Source organism: Drechmeria coniospora, chromosome 02 (assembly GCF_001625195.1).
Source record: "Drechmeria coniospora strain ARSEF 6962 chromosome 02, whole genome shotgun sequence".
In the NCBI taxonomy this organism is placed as follows: domain Eukaryota; kingdom Fungi; phylum Ascomycota; class Sordariomycetes; order Hypocreales; family Ophiocordycipitaceae; genus Drechmeria; species Drechmeria coniospora.
Window position 1 is genome coordinate 9,518,399 of NC_054390.1, and position 15,163 is coordinate 9,533,561.

The window sequence follows — 15,163 nt, forward strand, 5'->3', positions numbered from 1 at the left end:
GAGAGAGGGGTGATGTGATGATGTTCTAGAGGGAAGAATCGATCTCAGAATGCAGATTTTGGACCCTGGTATGAGCACAGTAATAAAACAGATAGCACTGTATGTCACGCGTACTCGCTCGTCAATTACACAGTGCGATTTTGTAGGCGGGGAGAAATCTTTTGAAAATTTGCCCCTCCATTTGTCAACATTATTCAGCGGCTGTGTACTCCGCCGTACTTACCAGTCACAACCACGTCAACCTGTGCCTCGTCGGCATCTGCTTTTCACATCATCAATCAGTTGCAGACCAACATCCTCATCCTCATTCTATCTACACTTACCCCTTTCTACATGGCATAAATCCCAAGGACCTGTCTCCCCCATATCACTGCCTCGCGCGTAACGTCCAACATGCCTCTAGCAAAGTCGAAAAAGTCAATGGGGCTCGGCAACGCCTTGATGAATGATCGTTTCGGCAAAGGCAAGGGCTCCGAGAGAAAGAAGACGTCTGCGATTACAAGAATAAACCATGCGACCGGTGAACAATATCTCGTCAACGACAAGCAAGATGCGTCCTGGGTCAAGATGCGCTCCGTCACGGAGCAGGGTGCCCTCGACGAGTTTCTGGCCACGGCCGAGCTCGCGGGCACCGACTTTACAGCCGAAAAGATGAACAATGTCAAAATCATCCACACCGATCACAAAAACCCGTACCTGCTGTCGGCTCACGAGGAGCAAGCCGTTCTGGGGAAGCACAAGATGCACAGAAACCGGCTGACGGTTCCGAGGAGGCCGAAGTGGGATGCGTCCACAACACCGCAGGAGCTGGATCGGAAGGAACGCGAGGCCTTTCTGATTTGGAGAAGAGGGCTAGCCGAGCTTCAGGAGAATAACGACCTGCTTATGACACCCTTTGAGCGGAATATTGAGGTCTGGCGACAGCTCTGGAGAGTCATTGAGCGCTCCGACTTGGTCGTCCAGATTGTGGATGCGCGAAACCCGCTACTGTTCCGTTCGGAAGACCTGGAAGTATACGTCAAGGCCGTGGACTCGAGGAAGGAGAATCTTCTTCTCATCAACAAAGCCGACATGATGACGCTACGACAAAGACAGGCATGGGCAAAGTATCTGACGGAGGCTGGAATCGCCTACAGGTTCTTCTCCGCCCAGCTGGCAAAGGAGTTGAATGACGCAAGGGACCAAGACGACGAATCGAATGAGGCTCCCCAAGTGGCGCCGCCAACGAAAAAATCCGGGAAGCAACCGAGGCAGGAGGAGGACTCGTCCGATGAGGACGAAAGCGAGGACGGTGGCGATGTGGAAGCAGATGACGGGTACGACGTTCAGATTCTCACAGTGGAGGAACTGGAAGACATATTCTTCCAGCACGTCCCTGAGGACGCAGGTATGGGCTGGCAACCCGCTACACCTCCAAGACATTCGCTAACGGTAACCAAGGAGCCGATCACAAGCTGCAGGTCGGTCTAGTCGGGTACCCCAACGTTGGAAAATCATCCACCATCAACGCCCTCATCGGCGCGAAAAAGGTGTCGGTCTCGTCAACGCCGGGCAAGACGAAGCATTTTCAGACCATCCACCTCAGTGACAAAGTGATTCTGTGCGATTGCCCTGGCCTCGTTTTCCCCAACTTTGCTTTCACAAAAGCCGACCTCGTCTGCAACGGCGTCCTGCCTATCGACCAGATGAGAGAATACACAGGCCCCGTCGGGCTCATCACCGAACGCATACCGCAGCGCTTTCTCGAGGCTGTCTACGGTATCCACATCAAGATGCGGCCCCTCGAAGAAGGCGGCACTGGCATACCGTCGGCCGCCGAGCTGCTCCGCGCGTACGCCATGGCTCGAGGCTTCCACACCTCGGGCCTCGGCCAACCTGACGAGTCTAGGGCCGCGCGTTACGTTCTCAAGGACTACGTCAACGGCAAGCTGCTCTTTGTGCGCCCGCCCCCGGGCGTCGAGGATGCAAAAGATTTCAACGGCGAGCTCTACGATGAGCGCCATCTTCCGGAAAAGAGACGAGCCGCGCTCGCTGCCGCCACTCAATCTCTGTCTCTCGATGACGACGAGTCCGCCATGATGGCTTTGGACCCAATGGCTCTGCCCGCGGGACCAAAGTCCAAGAAGCTCGATGCCGGTTTCTTCAAGCCCAAGGAGGTGCAGGGCCACTTCGGTAGACCTTTTAGCTACAAATATACCGAACAAGGCGCGGCCGAGGGAAGTGAGATTGTCGGCAAGCACCTGACTGGGCGAAAGGCCAGGACGATGATTGCGCTGGAGAATGGCATTGACCCCAAGGATGTGGGAGTCATGTCGGGAAAGAAGCACTTCAAAGGAAGGGCAAAGAGCGAGAGGAAAAAGCACCGCGGAATCAACATAGTTGACGATTAAATGCCCCGCAGAGAACGGCGGCCGAATGCATATAGTCACAACCCGATGGTGGTAATATGCAACAACTTGTGAGATGGCGTTTTGTTCTCGCCTGGTGCATATGGCATACTGAAAGAGCGTACATTGCATGTCCAAGATCGCATATCGTGGTGGACAAACAACCGCATACACGATTCGAATGCCCCTCACCACGAGGTCCAGCCTTCTTTTTCCATGGTGCGGAAAACGTCAAGTTCCCATTCAGAAACACCATGGTGCGTCTTCTTCAAGAACCATCCACTCCCGAGAGAACGACCATCACACTCACTCTAGTAGTTGAAGACCATCAAGCTCGGGTTTAAGACCAGCGGTACCAGTGCGTGGAAGCTGAGGTTGAGTGCGAGCGGCACAATGGCCGAGAAATCGGTAATGGCCCAGTCAGGCGGCGCAAAAGCACCGAGGTAAATCATGGCGCCGACGAGAAGCGTAATGATGAGATACATCCACTTGAAGGTCCGAAATATTCGAGGCATCTCCTGGAAGAAGTTGCTGTCTTCCTTCTCCTTGGACGTGGCACCCCACTGCATGTCGACATGGAAGAGATATGCCAGGAGTGATGTGGTGATGTGGTAGGAGATGCCGCCGAAGAAGACGGTCATCATCGGCATCCACTTTAGGTTTTCAACCAGAGACCCAAGTAGGGAACGCTCACCGGTGCGGTAGCGGAAGATGGCGAGGGCGATGGGGCCCGAGGCGTTGAAGACGACGACGAGGGAGAGGAAAACATTCCAAGAAGTGAGGTAGCAGGTGGCAAGGTCGTCACGGAACCAGCCGATGATGAAATAGTTGATGACCGTGAGCAAAAGGGCGGATCCAAGGGCAAAGTAGGAGCACATGTACGCCATGATGGAAATCTTGGACGACACCATGATGTTGGAACCCAAGTAGGTATAGAAGAGGGGTGTGAAGGGACCCTTGAAGATCCAGCGGTGAAAGGGGTGGAAAATCATCTCACTGACGCCAAAGGCGTACTTTTGCCAGCGGGCGATCTCGTCGTAGATGGTGAGGGAAACACCTTCCTTGAACTGATCATCATGGTAGCTGGCGATGCGGATGATGTTGCCCTTCATTTGCAGTCGGAGGGCAATGTCGAAATCCTCAGATACGTGACTCTCAGACCAGTAAGGGATGTAATTCGTCTCATCCTTGACGCCGACGTCTTGGACAGCTGCCATCTGTTAGCGCCGTGGTTTTTCGAGCATTGTAGGCTGAACACGTTACCCTGCCACCTGAGAAAGGCGTTGTGGCCGACGAAAGGTGCAACTTCGCCGGAGCCGATGGAGAAACGGATAGAGGTGTATACCAGATTGGTAAAGAAGGTAATACCGTTTTCGAAGTAGTCGTGCACGACCTGCATGACTCCGGTCGAGTGCTGGATGATGGCAGTCTCTGGCGACAAGAACATTTCGGCCGCGCCGTAGAGGAGGCAGTCGACTGGCTACTTTGTTTTGGCACGGGTTCATTCTTTCAGAGGTAAAGGTAGGGACGGACTCACGACTCTGGTATCGGAATCGACAATAAGAATATGCTCCCCGACACGAATATCGCCCTCGGCCCAAGCAAGAGGGTTCTCTTCGAGGACGCGGGTGAGGGCTGCCGCGTACAGCTCTGCCTCCTCGGATTCATCCAACATGTCAGAAGCATCCGAGGCTATTCGAGCGTCCACCGTCTCTTGAAGATGCGCCTCAACCTTTTGAGATACGTTGAGGGCAAAGTTCATGTTCGACGCTTTCTTGAACTTGCCCTTCCGCGCAAAGCCTTCTTCGCCGTTGTGTCTGGGCCGGGCGACCCAACCGATGTTGTTGTCATGGTAAAAGTCGCGTCGCTGTTGAACGACTTCTTCCGAGAGGCCAGCTCGAAGGCCGTCGTCATTGACGAAGATATTGGCTGAGCCCCCGTGCGACTCGTAGTATGAGATGGCAGCCTGAAGGCTGCGAATTGTGGGCACGATGACCGTCTCCATGCCCTCCTTGTATACGGGCATCTGTATGGTGATCTTGGGCGGCACAAACCCATCGGAAAAGGCGCGCTTCAAGCATGGCTTATGGCAGGAATAATACCGCGAATTTGTGCGGACGCCGCCAATGGGGCCAATCATTTGAAACAGGTTAGTGAAGATGACCTGGAAGAAGAACAAGCTGACACCCATCAATATCGGGATGGGAGCAACAAGTGCCAGGCGAATCCACGACCCATCGAGAACACATTCGGTGACTAGCTTGCCGATGTAGACACCAATGAGCAAGCATATGGACAAGCACATGGCCATACCGATGAAGAAGGCCGATGCGCGGATGACTGGCCTAGCGACAGACTCGGGACGATCCATTCCGGGATCCTTTTCCAGCTCCTCCATGCTTTCACTGAGGTACGGTATAGGCCCCAACTTTTCTAGCGCAGGGGTTGCGGTGCCGTTGGGGCTGGACATGCCGGACGATATGGTCGAGGCGGCGCGGCTAGGCGTCGAAAGCATTTGGAAGGAAAAGTTCCCCTCTCCCCAAACCTGAGAGTTATTAGTGCCGACGGATATGATGCTCACACCTGGCGGAGCCTACCAATGACAGTAACTTCTCCTCAACGCGCGTGGCGACGGACACGATGTGCTGCAACTCATCATGCCAGACTAGGATGAGCCTTTCCTGCCTGAAGATACAAGCATACTGGAACTTTTTGACGCTGGCAGGGTGAGCGTGTGCTAGGGAGTCGATGATTTGAACTTGCGATCCATCCTTGAACTTGAGCTCCGTTTGGGATCCGGTCAGCGACTTCAGGATGCCATCTAGCATCTGAGGGCGCATGGTGACGACGACGCCGAGGTTTAGTCTGATGGCGGCGCCAAGAACAAGATGGTGGAGTGTTTCCGGGGCCATTACATAGTTTCCTCTTGAGCGCCGCAACAAGACTCCCATGCAATCATCAGGATTTTGAGAATATTCGGGAGGGATCCAGCCGCTCGCCACAGCCCTATTGTAGATGTAGGTGACCATCTGATGCCAGGTCAGTACTATTCATCGTCCTTGTGCACATGCCTTACCGTCTTGTAACGAAACCCATCGTCGTAGGCTCCATTGTGCGGTGTGCCTTGACCTTGTCGACTTCCGTTGGACTCGTCCGAGGCCACGGATATGGCTGCGAAGGACTTATTCCTCGGCAGAGGCGTCAGGCCATGCAGCGAAGGTGAAGGTGAAGCTTCCATATTTCGCAAGGCTGCAATTTCCTTGTCAAGTTCACGAGTGCTCGGTATCAAACGGGTCCTGTCGGAAACCAAGTGATTCACACGGCGCAGGCAGCCACTCGCGAGAAGGCCGAAACAGCGACAACCATGCTCATGTGCGACAATGATTTGTGACGAGAGGCAACCGACGCTGGGCAAGCAAGCGTCATCAGTGAGCGGCAGTCGGGCAGGTGCCAGTTGCGACGACGTAGGATATGTAGTACTGTACTGAGTTGCCGATCACCTCGTCAACGGATGGAGAAGTTATTGAAGAGAAGTGACGTGCTTAAACTAAATGTGAGGTCATGGCTTGGATCAGTAATCCGAATGTCGGGTATATTGACAAGCAAGCTCGGAGTAGCTCTGAGCCGTTCATGTACGAGCTTGTACTTGCCGAGAAGCGGTATGCATACGCATCTCAACAAGTGGCCGCTACAATCTATTCGACCCCCACACGCAAGAGATGGTGGGCCAGTTCCGATGTCCATGGCCCTGTTCAATCCCGATTCAAATGGTCGCCGTGAAAAAAAATAGATTTGGTGGTACCTGAGAGGTCGTGTCAAAGATTTCGGCGCTGTGGGGTGGAGTGAAGAAAGGGGGTGGACCCAGTACCTGCAGACGTGGGCGAGGATGAGAGCGGTCGCCATCGGCCAGCGATGATACGACCTTGCTGGGCGAGTACGGTCAGTAGAGTAGTATTCATACCTAGTACGGAGTACGGAGTGCTCGTAGTCGATGTACTTACTCGGACCTGCCGTTGGAACCCCCCCAAGCAAGCATCCTCGAGCCGGTCTGATCTGAGTGGCGAGCAGGGCTTCAATGCAGGTGGATCGGACATGTCGCTTCATCTGGGTACGCTGCGAGGCTCGCCGTCGGAGAATGGAGCACGGAGCGATGGTGGTTTCGTCATGCTCGCGGTGAAACGACCAGCAGGCTGCGCGATAGAAATTGGTCCTGTTATTGGCGATTCTGTAGGTGAGAGCCGTGAGGCAGATAACAAAAGTTGGAAAGGACGGGCCGAGGAGATGCCGGATGTCTGATTGTACGGCACAAGATGCAAAGGCATGGATAGGATCTCGTACATTGTCGCCCATGATAAACTCGACCAAAATTCCCGTCGAGCGGATTACACAACTGGTGCATGCGCAGTCGTATGGTGCCATGACTTGTCGGTCAATCTCGCATCTCAGCTGGCGTTGTGCGCATGAGCAGCTTGCGTACGACCTCGGGAGGTGGAGTTGGCGAACAGGCGAGGCCGAATGCGGATCAACTTTAAGACAAGAGAAAGGGCGAAAGAACCTTGTAGCAACTGGCCTTGCCGGCATGGCAGGGTTAGACCTTGTCGATTCAACCATGGTATTCGTAGCGTACGGCGCTGCCGACACTGCGTGAAAGACGAGCAAGGTCGGAGGCACTGACAGGAGACATGGCATGGTAAGCTTGAATGGAGCCTGAGGGCAGGGTAGGTACGTGTACACTTACATGAAGCCTGAGGTGAGCACAGCCACACTTCCCTTTGAACTTTTTCGATGCCGGGGCCAAAGAACGGATGGCCGAAAGAAAACTAATGTGCGGCCGGACATGGCCAGGGGTTCGTCAATTTGGTTGGAAGGCCAGCTGCATGCGCGATACGACACGGCAAGAGGCTGAAGCGTATTACGACTCACGGGCGCTCGTAAGCGCGATCGGGACAGTAGGGGGGTAGCATCGGCGGAAAGGCAACGTGTGAAGTGTGCACAAGTATGTGCAGGTGTGAGGTGCAGGTGTACGATTGTAGGCGTGTGCAGGTGCGTGCAGGTCGGTGAAACGCTGGAGTCGTTTCGATTGGGGACCTCGCGGGCCGCCGAGTGCCTGCTTGGCTGATGAGCTATTCATACTCTGAATACCCATCAGCAATGATTGATGGATGACGTACCGTTTTTTGGGAAGATAACGAAGGGAACAATGCTGACGCAAGCTGGTGGATGATGGAACGTCGTGAGATCGGCGTCAGTTGGGCGGATTGTCGATGAGGGGCGGAGAATTACCCCTGTAAGTAATCATATCACCCAAACGTACCCAAGTATTTGTGTACAGCAAGTGCAAGTACTTGCCGCGATTACAAGTACTCCGTAATGTTATTTCGGAGTATGGAGTGCAGAGTACGGAGTACCTAGAGTGTAAGTGTACACTTGTGCTTGCAGGAAGGCAAGTACCATACAAGTATAGCTGCATGCACAACATAAGTGAGTACTCCGTACTCCGCACTGAACTTTGTACTGTGTTGTACTCCGTACTTACAGTTGGTACAGATATCCGAGCAGCGGCTACTGTATTACTTAATCCGTACTTTGAGTAGGTACGGAGTCCAGAGTACGGAGTACACCAACAAGTATTAATTAGTACAGTACTCCGTAAGTACACGCAATTCCCTATACTACATGTACATGTACTTACGGAGTACGCTGCCAAGAGACAGATGGGTCCTGCCCGTTGTGTCAATCCGGCGACTTTCGTCAAGGCGTGGAACGAACGGAAGCATGGGGAAGCCGCCACACAGGTGCGGTTGCCATCCATTCTGTTCTGTGGGTGCGGGAAGGTGGCCCCTTCCGCTTTGCCCGCCCTGTACCCCCCAGGCCTTCCCGAAACGTACCAGGACCGACCAGGTGGGCAGTGAGACAGAACGCCGCGGAAGGTTGACTGAACCTCGTCCGCCCAGTCTCCCCGACCATGCCTCGACGGCCAGGCCTGCACGACCAGGCCTGCACGAACCAACTCCGCCAGGGCAAAATAAAATACCATTGGAACTCGTTCGAGGCCGACGGGCTCGGGGAGTCAATGCTACAGGGATGTAAGTACAGTACGACTTCCCAAATTTAACGTATTCTTTCTTACGTACAGGATATTGCAGAATTGTCCCCGCCGTGGCCGATTCGTGCTTCATCAAGCATCCAAGAATCCATCGTTGTCCCCTCGTCCGTCTTTGCGAGCACTTCGTTCCCCGCACCGAATAGGATGGACGGGTAGATGATAAGGCACAGCCGGCGATATACCCTGTAGTCGACCGCTGGTCCAGCGTGCGTCATGTCAACTGTGCACGTTCCCGCCTCCCAATCATCTGCCGCCTGCACGGGGCCGTCCCAACGGGCCAATGCGAGTGCGGGCGGATACGAGACTGCTCAGCAACTGGCCTGATTCCAGCGCACCCTTCGGAAGTGGTCAACGGCGTGAGGAAATGGCACTCTATAACAGCTGAAAGGCAGCATACAACATCATGATACAAGGATGAAGTCGATTCGTCCGAACACCCTCTGTGCGGTATCAAGTAACAAGCATTCCGACAGCTGCTCACCGGATTCATGCCGGCAGTACCGGCTGCAGCGTCGTAATATTGATTTTCTACCGCAGGAGTCCGCTGGCCAGGACGAGAGTGAAGCGACGGATGAAAAAAAACAAATACTACATGCACAAGCTATGCATAGAACGCAAAGTGGCGGTTGGCCCCTCCCCTGGACGCCCACTCCATCTTGTCTTGCCGTCTTGGTCGGACTCTGATCTCGGCTTGGGCCGGAGGTGGGCGCCTGTCTACCATCGCATATGCAACGCATCGGCAGATAGGCAACATGGCCACCACCAGTGGTGACGACTTTAACTCACGACTGAGGTTTTTTTTTCGTACCTGCCTATGGGCTACTGGTTGAGAGTTCACCCTTTGCGCCGCCTAATTCATCACGGCTCCTCGTTCCACTGACACACCCAAATCAACAAAGTCTGAGCTCGATGGTGGTTAGATAACGACCTGCCTTGTCCATGACCTCGCCACAGGCCGGGTGTCTTCCCCTTGATCGTTCTAGTTGCTGTTGGACTTTCATCAATGGCCAAGATGCAGGAGAAGGCCGAGAGCACGGCGCCCGTCCAGCGCAAAGCCCGTGCCATTCACCCCCCGACCGAAGCCTCAGCCGCCTCATCACCATGGCCGCATGCGACGCCTCGACTCTCCATAGATGACGGCTTCAAGCGCAGGTTCAAGAGTTATCGCCTGCGCGGCGAGCACGAGAAGCCCTGGCTCGAGGACCCTGCCATGGCCAAGAAGATTCGATGGAACAACCTCATCGTCTGGACCTGGATCGGATTGGGATTCATCGGCGCCGCCATCATTGCCTTTTTCCAGATTCGTCCATATCAGAACTTGCCGGTACGTTTTATGCGTCTCCGTTCTGGCTGCGGTAACCCTACGCCGTCTGACGCCGATGCAGTACTGTCTTGTGTACGAAGACCACTTCGACAGGCTTGATTCTGATATCTGGACCCACGAGGTCCAGCTTGACGGTTTCGGAACCGGCTCCTTCGACTGGGCCACAGCTGATCCCAAAAACTCGTATATTGACGCTCAGGGCCTGCACATTGTGCCCACGCTTACGAATCAGACAACATCCATCACCAACGACCAGCTCTACGCCAACCACACTCTCGATCTGCTCCAGGACGGTAGCTGCACGAGCACGCGCAATACTTCATGCATAGTACACTCTGATCCCCAAAAGGGAACCATGATCCCACCCGTGAGGTCCGCGCGCCTCACGACCAGAGGCAAGAGGAGCATCCGGTACGGCAAGGTCGAGGTCGTGGCCAAGCTGCCCAAAGGCAACTGGCTCTGGCCCGCCATTTGGATGATGCCCGAGGACTCTGTCTACGGCCCCTGGCCTCGCAGCGGCGAGATCGATATCATGGAGGCCCGTGGCAACACTCACGACTACGCTGAAGGCGGCCGAAATCTGTACTACGGAACACTTCACTGGGGTGAGCACAGCGCCCGCTTTCCTTGCCGCAGATTTCGGCCGATAACACATATTCTAGGTCCCACCACCGAAACTAACTCGTACTGGAGAACGACGCACGCCAAGAAGATACGGCGCGGCGACTACGCGTCCGACTTCCACACCTTTGGCGTGCAGTGGACGCCTCGGTATATTTACTTCTACATAGACTCGCGCATCCACCAGATCCTCTTCGTCGGCTTCCAACAGGACAAGCCGCTGTACGACGTAGGCCGCTTCGCCCAGATGGCCGAAAACAAGACTCTCCTCGCCAACCCCTGGGCTGTGAGCAACTCTACCACCGGCAACGCACCCTTTGACCAGAGGTTCTATCTCATTCTTAGCGTCGCCGTCGGTTCGCGCAATGGTTGGTTCTTGTATGTCTGTTAGCCTGAACACAGGGGCAACTCCATTTCCCATTTCCCTCCCCCATTTCCATTCCCCTATTGCCGGGGAGCCAAGCAAGAAGGTAGGGGCAGAGAGGAATGATAGGGCTAACACATGACTGTCGCACAGAGACTATGTTGGGGGCAAACCGTGGATCGACGCTGCCACGAACGCCCAGTGGACGTTTTGGAACGCTTCCAATGACTGGTTGCCCACCTGGGGTGAGGGTGATACCCGCGGCATGACGGTCCGCTCAGTGCGCATGTGGCAGCAGGGCGAATGCGGCCAGCCAGTGGTGTCCTAGCGTCATGGTGTTCAAAAGGCCAGCGCCAGTCGCGCAAGATGCTGTTTGATATACGGATAGGAAGGGAAGACTCCATACGACATTTAACGTTCTTCAGGATTACTCGAGAAAGAAATGAAGTGCGGGCACAAGAGCGTCGTGGATTCTTTCGACAATTAATTTTTTTTAACATTAACTCGATCGAAGCAACCTCTCTAACAAGTCTTAATTTAATCTATACAACCCGCCTTGGAAATAAAAATGGGTATTATCTGTGCTGCTGCCCTTTCATTGTTCGATGCAATCCGTGTTGCCAGGCGCCCGTTTTGGGGATGAACGTCCAAAAGAGATGCCACAGCCTGCCCAAGAGCATCTACCGAGAAGAACCTCGCAACGTCCATGCTACTGTACCATGCTCTCGTTGCATCCGCAATGTGTTTGAATGAAAGGTGGTGCCGACGGCACCTATGTTGAGAGTGCCACCGAGTTTGCCATGCTGGGTTAGCCGATGCAGCATCACCTGTCGGGCTTAAAAAACAGTCGTTGCGTGCTGCCGACCTTTCCCAAATCACCAAGCCTCTGTCTCTCCTCGGCGACTGTGAGCCTCCTCTCGCCGCTCACCAATCGGACTTTTTCCTTGACACTCTCTACCCACGCCTTGTTCTCCTCGCTCATCTCCACCCTTTTTCCCGTCGGGCCCGCGAGACCTAGAAAGGAGCCGTCATCTTCGACCCAGGTCGGGCGAGGGCTCGATCCCGATCGCGCCGAGCCCGCCGATGAGGGAGCGTTGTCGTGGGGGCGGCTGACCCCGGCCGGCGTCCTCGGCCGCAACCATGAGGGTTCGCTGCCTCCCGGCGTGACACGCCCATTCTTGCGCGTCTTGCGCACAACGAGGGGCGTCATGGGCTCGCTGCCGCTTCCGGCGACGGACGAGGATGGCCCAGGTGGGCTCGACCCAGCGTTTGACGCGACGGCGGACGAGGCTCGGGAGCTGTCGCGAACGTCCACCTTGGCCTGTTCCGTCCCGGCAGAGCGACGGCGATGGTGGGAAGCATACTCCTTGAGATACTCGCTCAGGTCAGCCCAACCGCCGCCAACACGCACCATGACCCTCTCGCCCCGCTCGCCGACGCTACGGATGAACAGCTTGATAGGCGGTTCGCCCGTCGACGGGGAGAGGTGATACTCCTCGATATCCTGCTGGCCTCGGGGTCTCGGGCGGGGATTTCTAGCGGGCGCCAATGTAAATGAAGGGGTTGATGTGCGCGACGAGGCGGTGGACAAGGCCGACGGGCTCCTCCTAAAAGGCTCTCTGGATGTCTTCCTCACCAGAGGCGGCAGCTGAATATCCGGAGGGTTCAGGTTCACGGCGGGTGCGTCGGTCGACAGCTTAATCTTGACCGGTATGGACCGGACGATTTGGCTAATCTGTCGACGAAGGTGCTGATCGGCAGAGCCGTCGGCTCGCGGCTTTGCGGGAACGTCGGCATCGTCCAAGTGGTCGACAAAGGACTCATCAGCCGATCCCTTCTGAATTCCAAGCACAGACTCCTCCTTCCCAGGAATGAGTGCGATATCAGGACCGTCGAGCAGGGCGGACGACGACTCGTCGGACATCGGCGGCGAGCTTGGTGGACTTTGCGCGGGGTAGTCCGGCTCACGGATACGACCGTTGCGCATGACGGGAGAGTCGGAGCCCTCGGGCGGTTCGCTGGAGGAAGTAGCGAAGTGGCTGGACACGTCGCGTCCCATGGAGGAGGTCTGGGAGGCGAGGCTATGGCAGCTATCGCTGCTCCGCAGGGGTGGCAGCTCCAACTCGTCTCGCTCCTCGACCGGAGTCATGGCATGCCTGCAGCGGGGCACGTCATCGAACAAGTCCTCATCGTAGACGACGAAACTGGGTAGCTTGAATTTTGGTGAGGAATTTGTTCCATGGTTTGCATGGCCATCGGCAGACCCTTCGTCCGCTGAGGCCGAGGGTGATGGAGACTCGTGCGATGGCTCACCAGAAGTAGAATGGTACGCCGCGACGGGCGCCGGATTCCCCGTTCCAGAGGTCGGAGAAGCCAGAACATGGCTCGACTCGGCCGAAACAGGCGACGTGACGGCATCGTCGGCTTCGACAGATGACAGAGGAGACTGCGATCCGTGGCGGCGGGTCTCGAGGGCGGGCACGGGCGCGGGCACGGGCGATTGACTCGCGGGCCGTGCCTGTGCGCTCGCCCAGGCGCCCTCTCGAATCTTGTTTTCGCAGAAGACCACCCATTCAGCGTAGTTCGTCTCGACGGCCTGGGTCCGGTCGAGCCAGTTCCCCGGCAGGGCATCTCGTGTGCCCTCGAGGCAGTCCAGCATGTGGTCCATTATGCGACCCAGCTTGGTCACCTTTCGCACGAGCACCCGCCTCATAACATCGAAGTCTTCGTGCTTCAGAGCCGGCGCGGGCGCTCCCTCCCCTTCGGCCGGCTGCGATGACCGTTTGGCTGGCCTCGCGATGGCCGCCCAACCAGACTTGAGACCCACTTCGGCGTCCTCGATGGCGTGCAGCAGGGGTGGAATGCGGCGGACAACGGCGAGCCTTGGGATCCACGTCTGGAGAAGAAGCGACAAACGAGCGAGGTTGGGTAGCATCTGGAGGACAATGACGGTAACGACGGCCGTCAGGTCCTCCATCCTGTTGTAGAGAAAGAGCGATGACAGCCGGCTCGGCTTCGAGGGCGAGGGCGAGGGTGAGGGCGACGCCGAGTCCATGGTCGGACCCGCCAATGGCATGATGTGATGGTTCAGAATGTCGTTTTTGATTTCCTCGAGAGCCAGCTCGTCCATTTCGCGGCAAATCCTTTCCACCGTCATCTCGTATCGCGCGACGTCGCTGGCGAGCAGGCTGCCGATGAATTCATCCGTCGTCGCCCCGGGCAGCGTGGACTGAGCGTCATCGACCGGAAGCACCGTTGGCCTCTCTCTTGGCTGCTCAAAGCCGGCAGAGCCGCCCTCGGCGGGCCAGCTCCAGTTGGAAAGCTCTTGGAGCCATTCCCATATATTCTTGGACGCGAGGGCGACGCGCATGGCAAAGGCACGCTCGGCGGCTGAAGCCTCGTCCAAGCAGGCCTCCAAGGAGCCTGACGCCGAGGCAAGGGCCTCGGCCGCGGTAGGGGGGGCGAGGCGGGCGAGGAGGTCATCTCCGGCACGCTGGCGCGTCGTCGGGTGGCCGCCGATGAGGGTGTGCCTTTTTTCCGAATCGAACAGCAGGGGCGGGTCGGTCATTGTGATTTCTGTCCGTGTTTGAGGTGGCCGACGGTGACGTCTGGCGGGTGACGTCTGGCGATGTCGCGTCGTCGACGCTGTTGATGTGGTGAGTGGGCGAGAGCGACGGCGTCTTGACTCGGGGGACATCCGTCGTTGGCCGGTGCCGACGCGGCAGACGGCGGCAGGTGCAAAATCAGTCAGGGAGGGAGAGGGGTTTGGGGTGACATGTTCTGCTCATAGCCGTGGCGAGAATGACGTGATGAGGGGGCGGCTCGAGATGACGATGATGCTCATCATGCAAAGGCAGTCGCAGTTGTTGATCGAAGGACGGACGTGCCGACGGCAGAAGACGGGCTCCCGCGAGGACGGCTCGAGTCGGGAGGCACTGCTGTCGTCTCCCCGTCTCCTCGTCTCCTCGTTTCCTTCCCACGGCAGCGGCACGGTGAAGTGAAGTACAGGGCCTTGGCAAACTCGGACAAAGAAAGAGGCTTTCTCGGACAATCGTTGCCGGTCAACGACGGGAAAAAGAAGCAAGAAGCAGGAAGATGAGACTGGCTTGAGGGTATCACCGTAGGCAACGAGGACGCTGGATGTGGACGGGGAGAGGGCGGGGGGGGCGACGAAGGCGATGCGACAAAGGGTGAATGACGAGGCGTCGCAGCGGGTAGGAGGCGGAGTCGATCCGTCGGCTCGAAAGGAGGTGGTTGGCCACTGGGAAAGATGAAGCAATGGTGCGAGGTGACGATTGGGTTCAGCAAAAGCAAGAAAATGAATGCACGAAGCGGGAGAGCGACGTGGGCGGCAGAGCAGA

At 56.4% G+C, this 15,163-nt stretch overlaps 4 protein-coding genes across 4 annotated transcripts; 2 read left to right on the forward strand and 2 right to left on the reverse strand.

Annotated features, from left to right (window-relative positions):
- Positions 1-393: 393 nt before the first annotated feature.
- DCS_05739 (ribosome biogenesis GTPase Lsg1) lies at positions 394-2,390 on the forward strand (the record flags this gene model as incomplete). The annotated part of the gene is made up of 2 exons (XM_040803041.1): positions 394-1,387; positions 1,441-2,390. The coding sequence occupies 2 exons, from the start codon at positions 394-396 to the stop codon at positions 2,388-2,390; spliced, it is 1,944 nt and encodes a 647-aa protein (XP_040658074.1).
- Positions 2,391-2,698: 308 nt separating this feature from the next.
- DCS_05740 (uncharacterized protein) lies at positions 2,699-5,625 on the reverse strand (the record flags this gene model as incomplete). Its single annotated transcript, XM_040803042.1, has 5 exons — positions 2,699-3,597; positions 3,651-3,867; positions 3,925-4,932; positions 4,985-5,416; positions 5,464-5,625. 5 exons carry the CDS (start codon positions 5,623-5,625, stop codon positions 2,699-2,701), a joined length of 2,718 nt encoding a protein of 905 aa, XP_040658075.1.
- A 3,871-nt stretch (positions 5,626-9,496) lies between these two features.
- On the forward strand, positions 9,497-11,130 carry DCS_05741 (gram-negative bacteria-binding protein 1 precursor; the record flags this gene model as incomplete). The annotated part of the gene is made up of 4 exons (XM_040803043.1): positions 9,497-9,817; positions 9,879-10,422; positions 10,480-10,816; positions 10,956-11,130. 4 exons carry the CDS (start codon positions 9,497-9,499, stop codon positions 11,128-11,130), a joined length of 1,377 nt encoding a protein of 458 aa, XP_040658076.1.
- Positions 11,131-11,625: 495 nt separating this feature from the next.
- Positions 11,626-14,370, reverse strand: DCS_05742 (uncharacterized protein; the record flags this gene model as incomplete). Its single annotated transcript, XM_040803044.1, has 1 exon — positions 11,626-14,370. The coding sequence occupies one exon, from the start codon at positions 14,368-14,370 to the stop codon at positions 11,626-11,628; it is 2,745 nt and encodes a 914-aa protein (XP_040658077.1).
- Between the last annotated feature and the right edge of the window lie 793 nt (positions 14,371-15,163).